The sequence below is a fragment of the Aulostomus chinensis genome, chromosome 13 (genome assembly GCF_037954235.1).
Source record: "Aulostomus chinensis isolate RoL2024-O1b breed Wild chromosome 13, RoL_Achi_v1.0, whole genome shotgun sequence".
NCBI lineage: Eukaryota > Metazoa > Chordata > Actinopteri > Syngnathiformes > Aulostomidae > Aulostomus > Aulostomus chinensis.
The window spans coordinates 1411800-1430131 of NC_141332.1; the positions used below are offsets into that span (position 1 = coordinate 1411800).

At 42.6% G+C, this 18332-nt stretch overlaps 1 protein-coding gene across 2 annotated transcripts; it reads right to left on the reverse strand.

The window, feature by feature from the left end:
• Nucleotides 1-206: 206 nt before the first annotated feature.
• hars (histidyl-tRNA synthetase) lies at nucleotides 207-14544 on the reverse strand. Of its 2 annotated transcripts, XM_086222747.1 has the most exons (14): nucleotides 14331-14499; nucleotides 12416-12781; nucleotides 12189-12278; nucleotides 10872-10991; nucleotides 10502-10597; nucleotides 10006-10131; nucleotides 9563-9670; nucleotides 9367-9465; nucleotides 7342-7435; nucleotides 6428-6555; nucleotides 5970-6242; nucleotides 5690-5806; nucleotides 1390-1536; nucleotides 207-699 (listed from the first exon to the last, which is right to left on the reverse strand). In XM_086222747.1, the coding sequence occupies exons 2-14, from the start codon at nucleotides 12524-12526 to the stop codon at nucleotides 640-642; spliced, it is 1569 nt and encodes a 522-aa protein (XP_086078873.1). In that variant the 5' UTR covers nucleotides 12527-12781; nucleotides 14331-14499; the 3' UTR covers nucleotides 207-639. The 2 variants fall into 2 exon arrangements, with proteins under 2 accessions (XP_086078873.1, XP_086078874.1); XM_086222748.1 differs by lacking the exon at nucleotides 12416-12781 and having other exon boundaries at nucleotides 14331-14544.
• Between the last annotated feature and the right edge of the window lie 3788 nt (nucleotides 14545-18332).

An 18332-nucleotide genomic window follows, 5' to 3' on the forward strand; every position in this document is an offset into this window, starting at 1 on the left:
ATTCTCCATCAGCAGCACATCCTGCAACAGTGGTGATGAAAACCTTCCTTTTAACAGGCAGGAACGTCAAGCAGATCCAGGATCAGTGGGGACGGCCTTCTGTTTTGACCGGTTGGGGGGAAAGACAGCAGGAGAGCAGAGCAGAGACAAAGACAGATAATGGAGGAAGACAGATATGCAGAAGGAAAGAACATTACTGCCATCAATGATGGAGCAAAGATTTTATTTCTGACACCAGAAAATACAGGCATATTTCATACAAGAAGAAGTGAGCATTTGTGTCAACAATTGAGCTTTGAAGTTAGAAGTTGAACTTGAAAGAATAATGTGATGGTTTAGCTTCTGACTAAAGCATTTCTTTTGGGATGTTGCTTTTCATTTTCAATACATCTGAGAAGTTAATTTACATATGATGCTCGATACTGAAAGTAAATGCATGTAATCCAAAACACATCTAATGCTTTGTAGCACATTTTATAGATGTGACTGTTTACAGTGAGGAAGAGTGCAACACAATTCTCAACAAATGAATGAGAACATCGAGTTTCATGTCCAAGAGAAACTGTACAGACTTCTGGAGAGCATCTTTGCTATAGTCAGATGATGTGTTAAGGGATCTGAGCAAACAGCTGACGATGGCTAGGCTTCAGAGGTCCTCCTCCTGATCTCCTCGATGAAAGCAGCTCTCGATATATCCATCTGTGGATACCAAACAAAGAAACAAAGACAATGGGGGTTCAACTGGACATCATGTTCTCACTACTGTTAATGATGTATGACAGTGTACTTGATGGAAATATAAGGCTTTCAGTTGGTGTAGTGTGTATCCTTCAAAGTTTGGAGGAAACTATCTAGGAAGCTCTAGTTTCCAGGATCGTCTTTTTGAATTATTGGGGGGGGGGGGGGTGCTACTCATCAAAATAGTTGTAACAATCAATGATTAGAATAATTACATGAATGCTTTAATATAGTGCTTTGATAAAACTCAATACACTTAGATGCAGAGGTCAGCACTTCACTAAATCTCAGGATTTAGTGATAGGAATTGCTACAAATGGACATGCCATGATTCAAATTAGTATCGACTGAATCCAAATTGATCTTTTAACGTGGTTTAACCAGTGGGAATGTTGTCTGCAGTTGAACTTCTACACTTACCACCTTTTGTCACTGATAGTGAAATCATTTGACTTATATTTGAGGGTATAATGTAATTGGGGCTCTCTAGCGATTGTGATTATTTCATCAGAATTAATGCCATAATTTTAAAAGACAGTTTCCACCATGTATCACGGTGAAACTTGCCTTCCAAGCCACAAGGAGCTATTAACCATAGTTCTTCATGTCTGTGTCTGTAACATGCAAGACACTGTTCTTTTTCAACTGTACCTCTTCTCTGGACGCCACGACACGAAGCTTGACAACTCCATCTTTCAGTTCCTGCTCTCCCAGTATAGCCACCAGGGGGATCCCTGCCTCCTCACAGTGCTGTATCTGACTCAGTAATTTGGGATTCTTCTTGTACATCACCTCTGCCTGCATACAGACACAAATGAACATGGCTTGGTACGGTTCCTTTCATTAAAAACAAACAAAAAACAAATCAAGTAAATTAGTGTATTGTACAATTTTGGGGGGCCTGCTTGTGGGTGCTGTATTTGCATATGATTAATCAGTGGTAAGGGAAAGCAGGCCTTTATTTGGGACTAGGGTTGTCAAAAGTACCGATATCCAGATATCATTCAATACTAAAAATTAATATTTGGATACGATACTCATTTACGAAAGTGTCAATACCACTGGTGTCTGCCGGCAGTTGTCACAGCCTCACTCAGCACCGCCGCACACACAGACTACCTCTCTGCTCCTCCCTTACTCCAAGCTCAGTGTGTGACAGAGCTGGCGAAACATGGCGAGTGCTGCTGCTGGACCTTTGGGACCAATTTTGGTCTAAAATGTCAAAAGCAAAAGCGCAGTATGATAGTATTTTGCACATGAGGCAAACAATCAGGGGGAAGTCATAGCAACAACAGGCCTGTTTGCAAGCACTGCTACAAGGCAGTGACGACAAAGTCAAGTAGCACTAGTAACTTGACAAAACACCTGAAAGACAAGACACCCCACTCTTTACACTGAATTGCGAGAGGTCAGTAAAGCTCCCGTTTCAACACCGTTGAAGTATAAAGCATTACTATGATCAGCACTCTTAAGTTTGCATCCTCCGTGGGCGTGAGATGTGAGAGAAGTGGAATTAAATAACAGTGTTGTGTAAACAATGTGTTGTATTGAAGGCTATTTATTGACTACTTTTCCTAGCATCAGCTAGGCTACATGCTATTTACCGACATATACTTCACCATGACAGAACGTGATATTTAAGGATGAGAAACAGTCGTGTATGAAGTGGCTTAAATGTGTGAACTCCAATGTGTGAGACTTGAGATCCCAGAATTACAATAAATGCAGACAGGCACACACACTGAAGTCAGCTTCTTAAATAACCCATGTGATGTAATAGATGTTAATTGTATGTTATTAGGGAAGACCTTCTTATGTTTGCTCGGCAGAGCAACACATTAGCAGCACTAACAACACACACTAAACAGTGTCCCAGCCCCCCCCAAACCCATGAGGCAACTGGGCCAGACGGTTCGGAGCCAGTTTTCACATCCACACCATTCAGAGCCTGGTACTGGACTGTTCTTGCTGTTAATGAGCGCCCAATATGAGCATTATGAGCATAACGCGCATAATCTAATTTGACCCCCTGAACATGCATGAAATTCGCTGAAATTCTGCACAATTGTCCGGTCTGGCTAAACATTCACTAATCTAAAAGAAAAACACCACAAAAGTCTATAGCGCCACCTAGGGAGCCACACAACTAAAAGATAATTTTAGATCATTTGGAACACTATAACTCCTCCCACGAATGTTCCACAAACATGGGACCAACACCGTTGGACTCAGAAGACGCAAAATTCATACACTCTGACCCCTCACCTATCTACAACAGAATGTCCACAAATTGGACAAAACTGTCAAAATCAGGACTTTTTTTACTCCCCGAACAAAATCAATCTCGTCCTAGGGCATTAATGGTATGGCTTCCAAACTTTCACACGTTACTCTCCCAACTGTGCTGATTGAAAGTTGCTAAAAGTTTTTATATGAATTACTGGGTTTGGATTTTACAAGCCCTCAAAGTGGGGGAGACACGTTTGACGCTTACAATGGAAGTCTATGGGGAGACGGTGTCCTCTCAGGGTACATACTGTCAAACAAACGCTTCTCACGTCTACACCATACATCCCACAGCTTTAAAAAACACACCACTGCATTCCTGACAAAAATCCCTACAAAAATATGGTGTTCTGTGTCACTCTTGACCAGCGTATGCTGACTTCTTCCTCTTGTCCCCACTCCAATTCTGGTGCTCCTCCTCTCTCTCCACTCTAACAAAGATCAAAGACAGAGCAGGGGGGAGGGGTTCTTAAAGGGCCAGCTCTCAGCTCTGCTCTCACTCTAGCACAGATCAAAGACAGAGCAGTGGGGGAGGGGTTCTTAAAGGGCTAGCTCTCAGCTCTGCTCTCACTCTAGCACAGATCAAAGACAGAGCAGTGGGGGAGGGGTTCTTAAAGGGCCAGCTCTCAGCTCTGCTCTCCACTCTAGCACAGATCAAAGACAGAGCAGTGGGGGAGGGGTTCTTAAAGGGCCAGCTCTCAGCTCTGCTCTCACTCTAGCACAGATCAAAGACAGAGCAGTGGGGGAGGGGTTCTTAAAGGGCCAGCTCTCAGCTCTGCTCTCACTCTAGCACAGATCAAAGACAGAGCAGTGGGGGAGTGGTTCTTAAAGGGCCAGCTCTCAGCTCTGCTCTCCACTCTATTACAGATCAAAGACAGAGCAGTGGGGGAGGGGTTCTTAAAGGGCCAGCTCTCAGCTCTGCTCTCACTCTAGCACAGATCAAAGACAGAGCAGTGGGGGAGGGGTTCTTAAAGGGCCAGCTCTCAGCTCTGCTCTCCACTCTAGCACAGATCAAAGACAGAGCAGCGGGGGAGGGGTTCTTAAAGGGCCAGCTCTCAGCTCTGCTCTCACTCTAGCACAGATCAAAGACAGAGCAGTGGGGGAGGGGTTCTTAAAGGGCCAGCTCTCAGCTCTGCTCTCACTCTAGCACAGATCAAAGACAGAGCAGTGGGGGAGGGGTTCTTAAAGGCCAGCTCTCAGCTCTGCTCTCACTCTCTGATCAGACTCAGGCTTCTAACTCCTAAACTACAAGGCCCAGGGATTTGACCAAGACACCGTTGGATTCAGGCCGGTGTCAAGGACGCGGCCACAGGCCGCACAGGGGCTCAGGCCCTAACAACGCTGCTTGCAGCTTTAATTTATTGTCTGTATTTTCTCGACATTATTAAAAACATTTTATGCCCATTATTTTGTCATTTTTCCCGAGTGGTATCGAAAATGGTATCGAGTCTCGAGTTTTTTCCTTAGTATTGGTATCAAATATTGAAATTCTAGCATCATGACAACCCTATTTGGGACATTCTTATGGTAGAAACCAATACCCTATTAGCACAGCCTCATTACTTCACCTGTGCTGACCTATACCAACTAGAATTCCTTAAGTGTTTATATGTGAACAGTTGTTCGGAGTGCTACACATTTAATCCAGTTGTGATTGTGACATAAGCCTAAGTGATTACATAACCAAAAAAATGGGACAGCTCTGAGTGTGTGGGGTTTGTCAACATTATTGCCACTTGCTTTCCTGATGTATACATAATGTGTGTATGGTCACATGACTAGCCAGCATGCAGACCGCAGAGTGACCAACATAGATGCTGTCGAGCAGAGGGGTGATGAACAATCTGATGCTGAACTGAAAATAAATGCAATGTCTTTTATACTGCATTTCTTACACAGTGACGTTGAACAGAAGAACTTGCTGAGGAAAACTTTCAAAGTTAAAGTCACTTCATCGCCCAACGCCATGACTAGTCTGTATGGACACCTAAGACAGCACATGAAAAGTATGGAAAAATGCAAGTGAAAGCAACGCAAGATGTCAAGGAGACACGAAGAAATCGCAGACTCCATGACAAACTACTTGCATTGATAAACACCATTAGCAAACAGGGATTTAGGAAAATGGTCCACACATCGGAGAGATGGTATCTGCTTCCCTCACGTTCCTAACTCCCAGCTTTACCACAAAGGAAGGAGGCTTTGGCTGCATGGACCTGGGTAAGGAGCGTCAGGTTGCCATCATTGGAGAAGCTAGTATGTTTCCAAAATGAGACATTGGTACTGTCTTTGAACTTTGCAGAGATGCTATGATTTTAAAACATTTCTAACTTGAACATTTAACATTTCTAACATATGAACATTTTATACAAAAAATACACACAAATGACCTAACTACAAACTGATTCATGCAACAATTCTAGCTATCTAGAGCTTTCTGATCAAGCATGTTGCCAATTTTTTCCATGAATATGTAAAATGAAGGATATATAATAATGTCTACAGAGCAGCCCGCATATTTGATCATTTGATTCTATAAAGTTCTTCAATGCAATAGAGGGGTTGCTTGGCTCCACTGCTGTGTGCTAATTGCTGCATTGGAGAACATATTTGTCTTCTTGTCAATGTCTCCCTGATACAGAGAATATAAAACACTGAAACGTACCTTGATGCCAGCATTCCAGAGCTCAGTGACAAGTTTGAGTCTCTCCTCCAGCAGGTTCTTCTGTGCAGACGCTACCATGACCTGCACCTCTGTGGTGCGAACCTTCTCTGCTGATGCCTGAACAACACATGACTGTTAGATAACACAACTGCTGACTGGTTTGACTTTATAACATTCTATTCTTTTCCTTCAAAGAAAAAAAAAAAGCACACACAGCATGTCAGCTTTGGTGACTGAAGATGCCTGGATATGAAACTGTAGCCTACAGCCAGCACATTACCTCAGCCTTCTGCTCCATGATAGAGAAGATCCTCTCGATGCCGATGCTGACACCCACACATGGGACTTTTCTGCCCTTGGGGTCAAACATGCCTACCAGGCCATCATAGCGCCCCCCTCCTGCCACACTGCCAACACTGACACTCTCATCAGCAGGTGCCCCATTTTGGGCCTCAGTGGAGACCGGGACAATTCCTGCCTGAGTCAGCACTGCTTCATATATTATTCCAGTGTAATAGTCCAGACCTCGAGCAAGACTGAGGTCAAAAACCACCTGAAGATGAGTGTATGGAGGACAGAAAAAAAGGAAACGATAAAACAGCCTCAGTAGTGGTTATAGTGAGTAAAAAGAAAACAATGGCAGTCTTAATATGGTGACAATTTTTTACACTTATCAATGTGTCAAATATTAAACCATCATTTTCAAAATATTGAGGGTAGACAGAATGAATCTCTTACCTTGTCTGTGACCTGAAAGAGCTGCAAGTAACTGAAGAGCAGCTTTATGTCTGAGAGGCCAGCACAAGCCAGCTTACTCTGAGACATCTTCTGGTCCTGAAGGAGGCGCTCTGCCAAGTCCATCCCACCTACAACACCAGCAGGAGCATAATTTCAGCATCATCCTTGACCACACATTCGTTTGACCAAACTGATCTATCAGCCAATACTATTTCCCACATTCTTCAAAGAGAAAAACATTCTCGTCTTCCATCCAGTTACTTTTTCTTGTAGTTCCTTTGCTGGACATTGTAGAGAAGTTGACACTGACAACAGTGCAGTCAGATGATAATGTGAGTTCGGCACTACCATAATCATGAAAACATGCTCACTCTGTATTATGACAGTAACTACTATGAAGGCCTATGTGAAATAAAGGGACAGCCTACATAGCTTTAGCACCCTGAAATGAACTCTCTGCCTACGGGAAAAACCAACATGGTACTGGAATTGAAGTCATATTCTATTTCCATACGACAAACTGGCTCTATGACAGAACTTGCTATGAGAGAGTACAATTTTTGGGGGAACTGAACACACTTGAACAGTAGTTACTTTGTGAGCACAAAATGCAGCAGAGCTCGGAATAAAGTGTACAGGTGCAGGCACCTACATCATCAATAAACACAAACGTGCCAACACCATTGTCTAGAAAAAAATGTTGTAAATATGCATTGATTAGTCCTCTACTGTGTGTTCAGCTGTGACTGTGGACATGTCTGAAATGACTCATCCAAGTCCTATGTGTGACAGTCAAGGACTTTGGGGAATTGTGTTTCGTAAGAGCTCAAATAAAACAGAGATATTAAATAAAATAACAGCAAAAAATTGCTTGTCTAATTGCAGTGGGATGAACCTTTTTGTCATAATCTCACCCTGCATACTGACGTACTCCCCTATCTGGTCCGCAGCCTCTTCTGACAAGCCCTTCTCATTCACCATCTCCTTCTTCACATCCTCCCATGGCATCTGGGAGGGTTGGGGGGCGGCACAAATAGTTTGAAACAGACGAGAGAACAGAGGGTAAAGCAACACAACTAAAATAATGCTAACATAGCACAACATAATTTATTGCTCAAGAAAACTATTATTTAGATCTTTAGAGCTCCCATCGTCATTTGCTTCATATTTCACAGGGCACCATATTGCTACAAAGTTGGGGTGACTGCCCCAATTCACTTAGTGATCCAGAAATACTAACTAAAATACTATTACAGTCACAAGTAGCCAAAATGAGCTTCTCCCATCGGAGTGGTTGGCCTTGGCTGCTGGTCCCTCATGCTGCTATTAACAGCCTCTCCACTCTGAGCCCTGCTGACCCAGGATAAGGATACCCATCACATCAGTTCATCAGTCCTTCCAGAAAATTGCAGAGTTTTTTGGGATTTTTGCAGGCAAAAATCCTTGTTTATGCAGCATGGTTTTTTTTTTAAACAGCGATGGAATATATGGGACAGTTATTCAGTTTTATGCGATGAAATTGTAGGAATTTGCAAAAACTGCAGTTTAATGAATATGAAAAAAAAAAGATTCCCCCCCACACTCTGTTCTCACTGGGCTACTACCTTCATGTAAAGAGTCTTTGCCAATTACTTAAGCAAGCATACAACATCACAGTGAGCACTAGGAATAATTAAGTTCTCGTCTTATTTTATTTCAGACCTAAATAAACACAAGGCTCAGACTTACAAAACGTTGATGAGTCTAACAAGTTCCAAACTTATTTTTGATGGCGAATGAGACTGATCTGTAGACTTCATCATGTCTTCTTCACCGGGTTTGCAACTTTCTGATCACGTCACTTCACAACGTTCCCAAGGCAACAGGAGGAAAATAGCTGCTCTTGTGTGAAGTAAACGCATCATTTTCAACTTTCTGCAAAGATATGTGACTTTTTTGCAACAAAAATGCAGGGATTGTGAAATCATGCAAGTGCAGCATTTTTCGCACATTGTGCCAGGAAATCGGCGAATTATGTGGCGAAGTGCGGTGTGATTATGTGATTAGTGATTATGCGTTTAATGATGCGATCACATAATTGCTTGCTTTTTCTGGAGGGACTGGTTCATCACAAAAGTAGAAAAAGAACAACAACTTCTAAAGCTTTGGTGGTGCAACATTTGTTATTTCAAATTACATGTATGTGCTGCTGCACTCACACGACCCGCCAACAAAGCCTATTCTACAGACTAAAGAAAGCATCTTTGTTTGATGTAGATCCCCTCAAGAGTAACGCCATTATCATTTTACCATTTTTAAATTAAAATGAGAATAATGCTGTGAGGACTAACATTATCTTTAATGAGACAACTGCAATAACGGTCACAAAATCATGCAGCCCAACCAATATGTAGCGGCAGTGCACCATACTGCTGGTTGCCACCTGACATAAAAATCAAGAAGTTGTTACATTTGTGTTGTTAAACTGCTGCATGTTACCAAAGTAGGGGTTGTGAAATGTTTCAGCCCTCAATAAAAGGTGACAGATGCAACCCCTAACTATCCCCACCACACCACACACCCCATGACTACACTGTGGAGTGATTCAAGAACACAAAAGTCGTGTGCACAGGAAATAGGCCTGTTTTATAATCTTAACTCACTTGACATCTGACATTAATCTCACAATCTCCCTTTCTGAAGTCAACCCCAGTAACCTCTGGACTGGATGGTTTTTACAACAGAGAAAAAAAACACAATTGTAATTTGCAATGATGTTCCCATGGGATTTTTTGCAAGAAGTCAACAAGTTTCAACACTACAAAATCATCTGAAATTCCATGAACACAATGAATATCTAATAAAGAAATACAGAGCATTAGCACATAAAAAAGTGACTAAATAAACAAAAGCTTGAGTGGTAAAAGAAGAGTTGCATGCACAGCAGTATGTCCCTGTACCTTGTCTAGTTTATCCACGGTTGAACAGATGGTACGGAACTTGTCATCTGGAACACCACACACAGCAAACATCCCATCTAGGATGCGTCTGTCATTGACCTGGAAATGAAGGGTGTTATTACGAAGGTGATGCCCAGCAAGTTTAGATCATCATCAGCCTCTCTGATGGGAAGCAATAGAAGATGATGAGAAATACCTTGATACAGAAGTCTCCAAGTTCCAGCTCACTGAGGATTTCATGGACAATTTTCAGGCACTCTGCATCAGGAATCATGCCATCATACTGCCCCGCAATGTCAAAATCCTGACGCAAACAAGCATATGTACACGCAATTGTGAAAATATAGGAGACAACGATTCACAGCATGAACCTTTGCGTGTGTTCCGAGTTGACTGTGATGTCAATCGTGAGCACACCAAAACATTGAAAACTTATTATCAAGATGGAGGGAAAGGGGATGGAAAGGCAATGGTTACAGTGATGCCCCAAATTTATGTCACAAACTGCTCCTGCAGGGCAAAACCACCGCATGTCTTTTTCAGAAAATCCTACAGCTTAGAGCTTATTCATTCATTCACTTCTCCACTCAGAGCTTAGTGACTGCCAGGGGTTAGCACAGGTATCCAAGGATGACTTACACACTGGTAAAACTCTCTGTACCGTCCGCGAGTCATGGCTGGGTTGTCACGGCGGTAGACCTTAGCAATGTGGTACCGCTTAATGTTGGTAATCTTGTTCATGGCCAAGTAGCGTGCAAATGGTACCTGAAAAGTTGTCAAATCAAGGATGATACACCACTAGTCGCATTGATGGAGGGGTCTGAAATCAGGAGTTGATGTGTTATGTATTATCTGGGACTTTAAGTCCGCGAGTTAAAAAAAAACAAATTCCCAGTAACAGCTGCCAAAGGGAGAAAAATACTAAATGGTAAAAGATAGCTCACATCACTTCACAGTAGGGAATCAGCTTAAAACATGTCAGTATCATTCACAGGATCCTATTTATAAAAGATACTTAAAAAGCACACAAAAAGTATAAGCATCCTCTTGACTCAGGACTGTCTGATTCAGAGAGTCTCTAGCATCTGATTTCTATGTGCAGTTTCAATGACAGTTATGTTTACTTCAAGGATACTGTGAGGTCATATCTGAGGGACAGCAGTTCTCCTCCTTGGTCTTTCAGGTCGTAGATGAGCTTTGAGTCTTCCCCATACTTCCCCGTCAATGTTTCCTATACACCAACAAAAAGATACCAGATCTCCATGTTTGTATTCCAGATGACTTTAAACATGAGCACAAACTGTGTTGATAAGATGACATGAGGCAAGACTTGATCCCCCAATGGAGACATTTGTGTTACAGCAGCTCACAAGTACAGTTGGAAAGAGAAGTGACCGATAAACAGAATAAGTATAAAACACAAAATATGAAGGACCAAAAATATACAATATAGTTTAGAATACTATACACTTTGTGTAAGTAGTCAGTTTTGTGCAAAATCTCACCTTCAATTCAAAAACTGGTGTGTCGATGGTTTCTGCTCCATGGCGTTTGAAGCAGTTGATGATGGTGTTAAAGACTTTCTCTCTGATGGCCATCTGCTTAGGGTTGTAGTCTCTTGTTCCCTAACACACACACACACACAGTACCTATTTCCATCACAGGGAATCTTACTTCTGAAATTGTTTGAAAATGTTCCTGTTTCCTCAAAACAAATTAATGAAGGAAAGATGTCAGCATTCATTTACATTTTTTAATTGTTGGAAGTTACTTTTTTTATCTGGACTGTAATGAACAGATTTAAGCATAAAAACTTTACATATTCCATAAACTACAATCTATTTGATTTTTTTCTCTTTATTTTATGTCTTGTATTTACTTGCTACCATTTCTCCTATCTCCTCCTATAGAGCAAGTACTCCTTGACTACATGGTTTCCAATCACTTGTGCTTTAAATGATGTGTTATTGCACCCACTCTTCCTCAACAAGAAATTTTAAGCTTCACACTCTCCTTTTCAAGTTTAAGTTTGTAGATGTTCCACATGTACTGTGAGGTATACCATAATGAAGACATTTTATGTCATGCATAACTATGTGAAAGTGTCCAGGGGCGCTGACCTGTCTTTTAAAACCTCTTTTCGTCCATCCCACAATGAATGCAATGAGGTCACTGAATCCTCTTGGAAAGGTAACATCATTGTCCATGAGACAGTCAGTGGGAGGCACTTGTATGTTCTGACCTGACCTATGTTCTTATCTCTTACTCTGCTCTGCAGCAGATTACAGCAGGGGCCGCACGGCTCAGGGGTAGAGTGGCCGTCTAACAACCAAAGGGTCACTGGTTCAATCCTTGACCCCGGTGACCATGTCCAAGTGTCCTTGAGCAAGATACTGAACCCATAATTGCTCCTGATGAGTAGGTTGGCGCCTTGCATGGCAGCCTCCACCATCAGTGTGTGAGTGTGTGTGTGAATGGGTGAATGAGACGACACTGTAAAGAGCTTTGAGTGCCGCTAAGGTAGAAAAGCGCTCTATAAAATTGAGTCCATTTACCATTTTACCATTACTGTAGGTCTGTGGCGCAAGTTACTATGGTGGTGACAAACTCCACTGAAAAGTGAACCACATTCATAGTACAGAAAAATCCAGGTTGACTCGAAGGTTGACATGTTAACCCACCAATCCTGATGTTCACTTGAAAATGAGTCCAAAGCTGAAAACCCATGTTTTTCTTGATATAAATAAGATATACTGGATAAAATCTTCAGAAGATTCCTACTCAAACGTCTGTGCCTGAAGAGAGCAGCACCATGGTCTTACCTTTGCCGTTTTGAGCACAAATTGATGCTTTCCATCATCTCCTCCTAACTGAGCCTTCAGCTCCAGTAGTTTAGCTACTTCTTCATCAATCTGCAATATACATTACAGAGGACACAAAATTGCAAAAAAAATAATTTTTGATAGTCATAAACAGGACAAAACTTGAGCAAAAAAACACATCATTTTTTGATTTCAAGAAACATATCCCCAGAGCACCAGTACTCTACCTGAGCCACGGTGATCCCCGGGAACGAATGCAGAGATCGGATGCATGTTGGACGCCAAAATCCCACCACACCAGAGCAGGCACGAACAGAAAACATGCCCAGCGCGTTCATCCCAAAGCACAACGAACACAAAACAAAAACATCCAAAAGTTGGACAACCAGTAGTTCAGGAGTGCATCATAAGTAGAGCATTATCCAGTGGTATTGTCCAGGGCCAGCCACAGTATCCAATCACAGTGGTGAATGGCGAGAGAACCAGGATGTTGGCGTTGAGGTAGATGATGGTGATGATGAAGAGCGAAGCAGGCCAAGGTCATCCAGGGTCAGGCAGAAGGAACAGGAGAAAAGTGGTAAGCAACCCTAGCACTAGGGGAGGGTGGAGTATGGTGCAGCATCATCATCACAGAGGTGGAGGATAGAACATGAGATGTACCAAGTCAATTAAGGCAGCAAGCTTATTGTAGCCCACAGACAGAATAAACAGACACAGATGTCCTGCTCTGACCCAGGAAAGAAATTCATGTCTTTAGACTACTTGCTTTAACTAGAGCAGCTGATCATTTCAAAGCTGTTGCAGTTACTACTCTGGTCGCAGTAACTGCAACCTGAACCTACGCATCATATGAATATATATATATATATATATATATATATGTGTGTGTGTGTGTGTGTGTGTGTGTGTATGTATACACACACACACACACACACATATATATAATATATATATTAATATATGAATCATATACATATGGCGTATATGTGGAATTAATTAATTACACCGCAAATTAGCACGTTATAAAAATTAACACAAGATTAATTATAGCACACTGCAATTCAATGCAAATTTTATGCAGACATGAGCATTTTAAACTTGGCCCACTGAAGGACCCATACTTGGCAGTTGCACGTGGCATATTATATATGTAATACACATACATCCATGTTTTTTCTGTAGGAACGACAGTTACTGGAATGCATACAGTCGGTTGGTGTCCAATGTTGACATGACCAACACTCACAAATGCTCCTGTTACTCTGGCAAAGATCCAGGTGATAGTTGAGGGCACGTTATCACTGAAGTAATCGTTCATGTTGTCCTGGCATCAGTGCTCAGGGGAGCGTGTCAAGCATGTGGCCAAAACAGTGGCTGCTCTAAAGTATGTGCGAAGTCATAAAAGGCTGTCGAAAACACAAAGGTCTATGTTCTTAGGACTCATTTATTTCTACAATTTTGTCCGACACTCATGGTAATTATTCAACCTTGCTTCTGCAGCCGCACGGCTTCTCCCAGAATACTACCAGCATGCGTGGGCGTTAGCAGGACGAAATATTGCGTCAGCTGTTCAACCATGCTGGCTTTAGGCAAGCCTTATATCAGCGTTCATCATGCAAGCAGTGTCTACATGTCTTTATACGTACAGGCTCCTGTACCTGTTTTGGATCGCTTGGTTACGTATTATTAACGAGTATTAACCTCATACACTAGCCTATGTTAGCATTTAGCGAACCAAACTGAATCAGTAAGGTTGAGCCGGTGAGGTCAGCACACAGGGTTGGTTAGCAGCTCCATCTACGTTAAGCTAACTGTCGCCGGTTCAGCCTCAGTGGAAATAACAGCAATGATGTTATGTACCAATCGGCCCCTTTACCCGACAGGAGAATTTCGCAGCTTAAGAGATCCCCAACTCCATTGAACCGGAGGGCGTAATCTAAGTTGGCTAGCTACTGCTCTCATTGGGTTCGATTAACGTCAGCTACTCACCACTTATATGTCGGACACTTTTATGATCTTTCACTTGAAACTGATAATGTATGCATCGACTACATTTTCTCATGTTGCATGCTGATCACCGCATGTCAAGCATCTGCTTTGCCATCACAATAAGACCAAATAGGACCAAATGCTAGTACTGACCTCCTCCTTACGCGCTTTCTCTGATTTCAACTTCCGAACAACTTCACCTTGGATTTTAATCGCTTCTTGTATTTGTGCTTTGTCCTCCATCGTTTCTCATTTGTAGACTTCCAATTCTTCGAACACGTTCAATATCAGCAAAACCGAAGCTGTCAAAGTGTGAATTGTTCTTCCTCCTCTTCTTCTTCTACAACTGCTTCTTCTTCTTCTTCTCTGTTAACCGGCGGAACTTGAAGGTGCATGCTGCCACCCACTGTACATGAGTGTGTACTATCATGTCATTCCAGTGTTTAAAATCCTGCCTACCAACCTTGTTGTGATTTCGCCAATTTCAGGCTCCTCACTTCCTCTATCCTCTGTTCCCCTGCTTGTGCTGTAGATATTGATCCCAGGACATTGTTTTGACAGGTGGTATTCCCAAAATTTATCCGGAAGAGAGAGGAATAAGGGGAGGGGAGACTTACTGGAGGAGCTAGAAGTGAGAATGCATAAGACTTCTACTGATTTCCAAATATGAATACCCTCGTTTCATTGCCTCACCTCCCCTCCACACATCGTAGTCCTGCTCCACTGGAATGTGGGTGAAGGAGGTGAGGAGGAGGAGGCAAGAGGATATGAGTCCAGGCAACAGGCTTTCAACAAGATATCTAGGCTGAGCACCATGCCTGCTGCATCATCTGTCCATCAGTTTGTGACTGCACCCCTTGTAGTAACGATTTCTTTGATTTGGCATACTGGTGGCATATTGTCTTAAATTTTATTTGTCATCGTTGTATTAAATAATAGCATGTATTGATTGTGCGGTAGTGAAACAGCCACTGCTGACATTTCTGAGCAGGTTAACTGACACATGGCATCATTATGCAGGTATGAAATGAGAGGCTAATGAAGCCTGAGCCGTTCAAACACTTCTGCAATGTTTAAAATTCCTAACTCTGCGAGGACCACTATGGCATGGAATGCTGTGATCGCTGCCCTTCTCACAATGTATGTAAATCAAACTTCTCTGCCGAGACAGAGGGAGAAGAAGAATGGCACGTGTCGTAAATATAGAAAGTGGAGTCACTGGGCTGCTTAGTGCAGAAGTAAGCAGCGCAATTCAACACAGTCCACCCCCAAACCCGACCCCGGCATTGCCACTACCACTGCTAGCACCCCTTTTGCGGCTCCCTCCTCCACAAATGCCTAGCCAACAGCCACCACATGCCCAGTACAGTTGTTCATAGGGGGGAAATGAGAGCACAGGATCGGTGTTAAATGTTGTCCTTCAAGCACCGGTAATTAGATTTTCCAAATCCCCCACAGAAGACCCAACATGCCAGTTGAAATTTGTGGTTCAGTTGTTGATATTTTGATTGATTTTTTTTATTTATTCTTGAGCCACTTTTCAGCTGTGAGATCTGCAGAGAGAGTGTGTGAGCCAACTGCTAAATTAATAACAAACGTAGCAGTTTCTGGAGTGCCTCTAATGTCACAGGAAAAACACATTACTGTTGAAAGGTCAGAGGTCAGACACTCATTTCTGATCTCTGAAAGCAGCCCAATAAATCTGATGGGCAAGGATCTATTGTGTAAGCTGCATGCCAGTATTCACTGTACCCTGGATGGTTTGTTTTGTCTCTTCCTGAGCACAGAGCAATGCAGGCCGAACAGGTCCTGCAGTCTGCATCTGATGTCATGTATTCTTGGACCTTGCCAAGTATTAATATGAAAAGTGCCTTCAGAGTAGAATACATGCAGAAAGTTGCTCAGTCCTCCCCAGCTTGTGCTTCACTCATGTCAGCCACGAGGCCAGTGTTGAATTGTTTTTGTATGGCTGCTTTGAATCCATCAGAACAATAAAGAAATGATGCTGAAAAATGTTTGAGCTCGACAGAGGGACTAAATTCTGACTCAGTCTTGTATACTGGCCCAGAGGGATGCGGGATGCCTTTGAGTTTGTCTGATCAGCTTGCAGCTGTGCTCGATACTGATGGCTTTGTCTCACATGTTTGTTTCTCACATGTCCCAAAGAAATGAGATAACAGACCTGCAGGAACTGAGCCTGTTATTCAGTCATTTTGGATCAGGGAGTGTTGGTTGAGACACAAAGCCCCTTTAACACTCCTATACTACCTATTCAGAAGCCTGGTCACCCAGACGACTGGAGATTTGTGCAAGATCTAACAGCTATAAATGATATTGTCTCAAGGACATCCATGGTACCAATTCAATCCTTGAATTATTGCCCTCTGATTCAACTTATTACACAGTCATCGACCTGAGCTCTGCTTTCTTTTTGGTGCCATTGCACAAAGACAGTTGGCATCTTTTTGCTTTTACATTTCAGGGTAAGCAGTTGACCTGGACCTCCCTGGCACAGGGTTACTGTGAGTCACCAAGTGTGTGTCCCTCCTAAACCAAGAAGGAAAAGCTGTCTTTCCCACGCATGGCAAATTTTTGTCATCACTGGGTGTCTGAGTATGCTGTCATGGACTCTGTTCAGGCCTGCAATGCTGGAAGCTGCTGCGAATGTGGTGGTGCGGACAGATGAAATGCAGAGTGCTTTTGATGAAGTGAAACATGCTTCTATGTCCATCCCTGCACTGGGCCTCCCTAACTACACCCAGCCTTTCCATCTGTATGTCCACAGGAAAGACAGTTTTGCAACAGCCATATTGGTGCAGAAACACGGGACTCACTACAAGGCCTGGAGCGAATTACTCCTTGAGTCTCTGCCGTGTGGTTAAAGGACTGCCTGGGTGTCTGCTTTCTTTAGCTACAGTTGCTATGATGATAGAGAAATAGTGCTGGGCCATGACTGTGTAGTTCACGTGAATCATGCTGTAATGCAGATTCTGAACTCCACAACAACTCAACACATGACAGCTACTTGGACGCCCACACATTACACTGAAAGGTTTCATGATGAACCAATGTACTTTCATTCATCCTGTGCATTATCCATGCTCTCCCTCTTCTAATGATGTTGTTGTGTTACAGGGCCGCGCTGATGATAGGGAGCGGGACCTAGGGAAGTGAAAGGGCTGCAATTAACCAGAAGAAGAGGCTATGTGATCAAACATGATCATTTGGCTCCACCAGCGGGACCTTACAGAACCTTGCAAGTTGATTTTGCACACATGCCTGTCAGAGCTGTAAATATCTGCTTGTTTTTGTGGATCAATATTCCAAGTGGGTTGAAGCATTCTCCTAATCAGCTCTGCCCATGCAGGAACCCAGTTGTGTGGTCCTAGGGTTTCTTTCTGAGGTTCTCGGGTGTTTTCCACTGTTTCATTTAGGGCATATTCTCACCTGCCTTGCTTGGTTCAAACCAAACAGAAAAAATGGACCCGGACCCAGACATAGGCAGAGAGGTGGTCTCAGTTCACTTCTCTTCCAGAAAACCCTGGTGCAGTTTGCTTGATATGTGAAAGTGACCGCGCTTGGTCCGACCAAGTTCTAAAAATGACGTGCCTTTTTGAATGCAACAGGCTCCTGTTGCTGTGGGAATTATGCAGGCATTGAGGGAAGTGTTATTTCGATTAGCTATGGCTTAACTGTAATATACTGAGTGGAGGAGCCTCAATGTTCAGAACGGGTATTATGTTTGTAAAAGATATTATAAATGAAGAAAGGAGAATCATGTCACATTCACAGATAAGTAAGTGCACGGATGAGTATGCACTCTGCAACAATATAAGCTTTACCACAGCAACGGAAAAGAAAAATTAACACAATTTCAGGTTCACACTCATTATGTAAATCACCAGATGGTTTAAAAAACACAAAAAAATTAATAAAGAAGTGTATACTTTTTATTTACAAGCTAAAAAACTGGTGGCAATACCTTATGGAATGTTTGACATCTGGGAAAGAAGGTTAGACGTACCAGTCCCTTTGTAATGCTCACCAGTGGCTCAGTTTTGGATTGAAGTGCAAAGGTGGTTGTTGGTTTATGATGTAATACTGAAATTGGATCTTTCAGAGTGCTTTTAGGTGATCTGTCAGTGGACACGCATG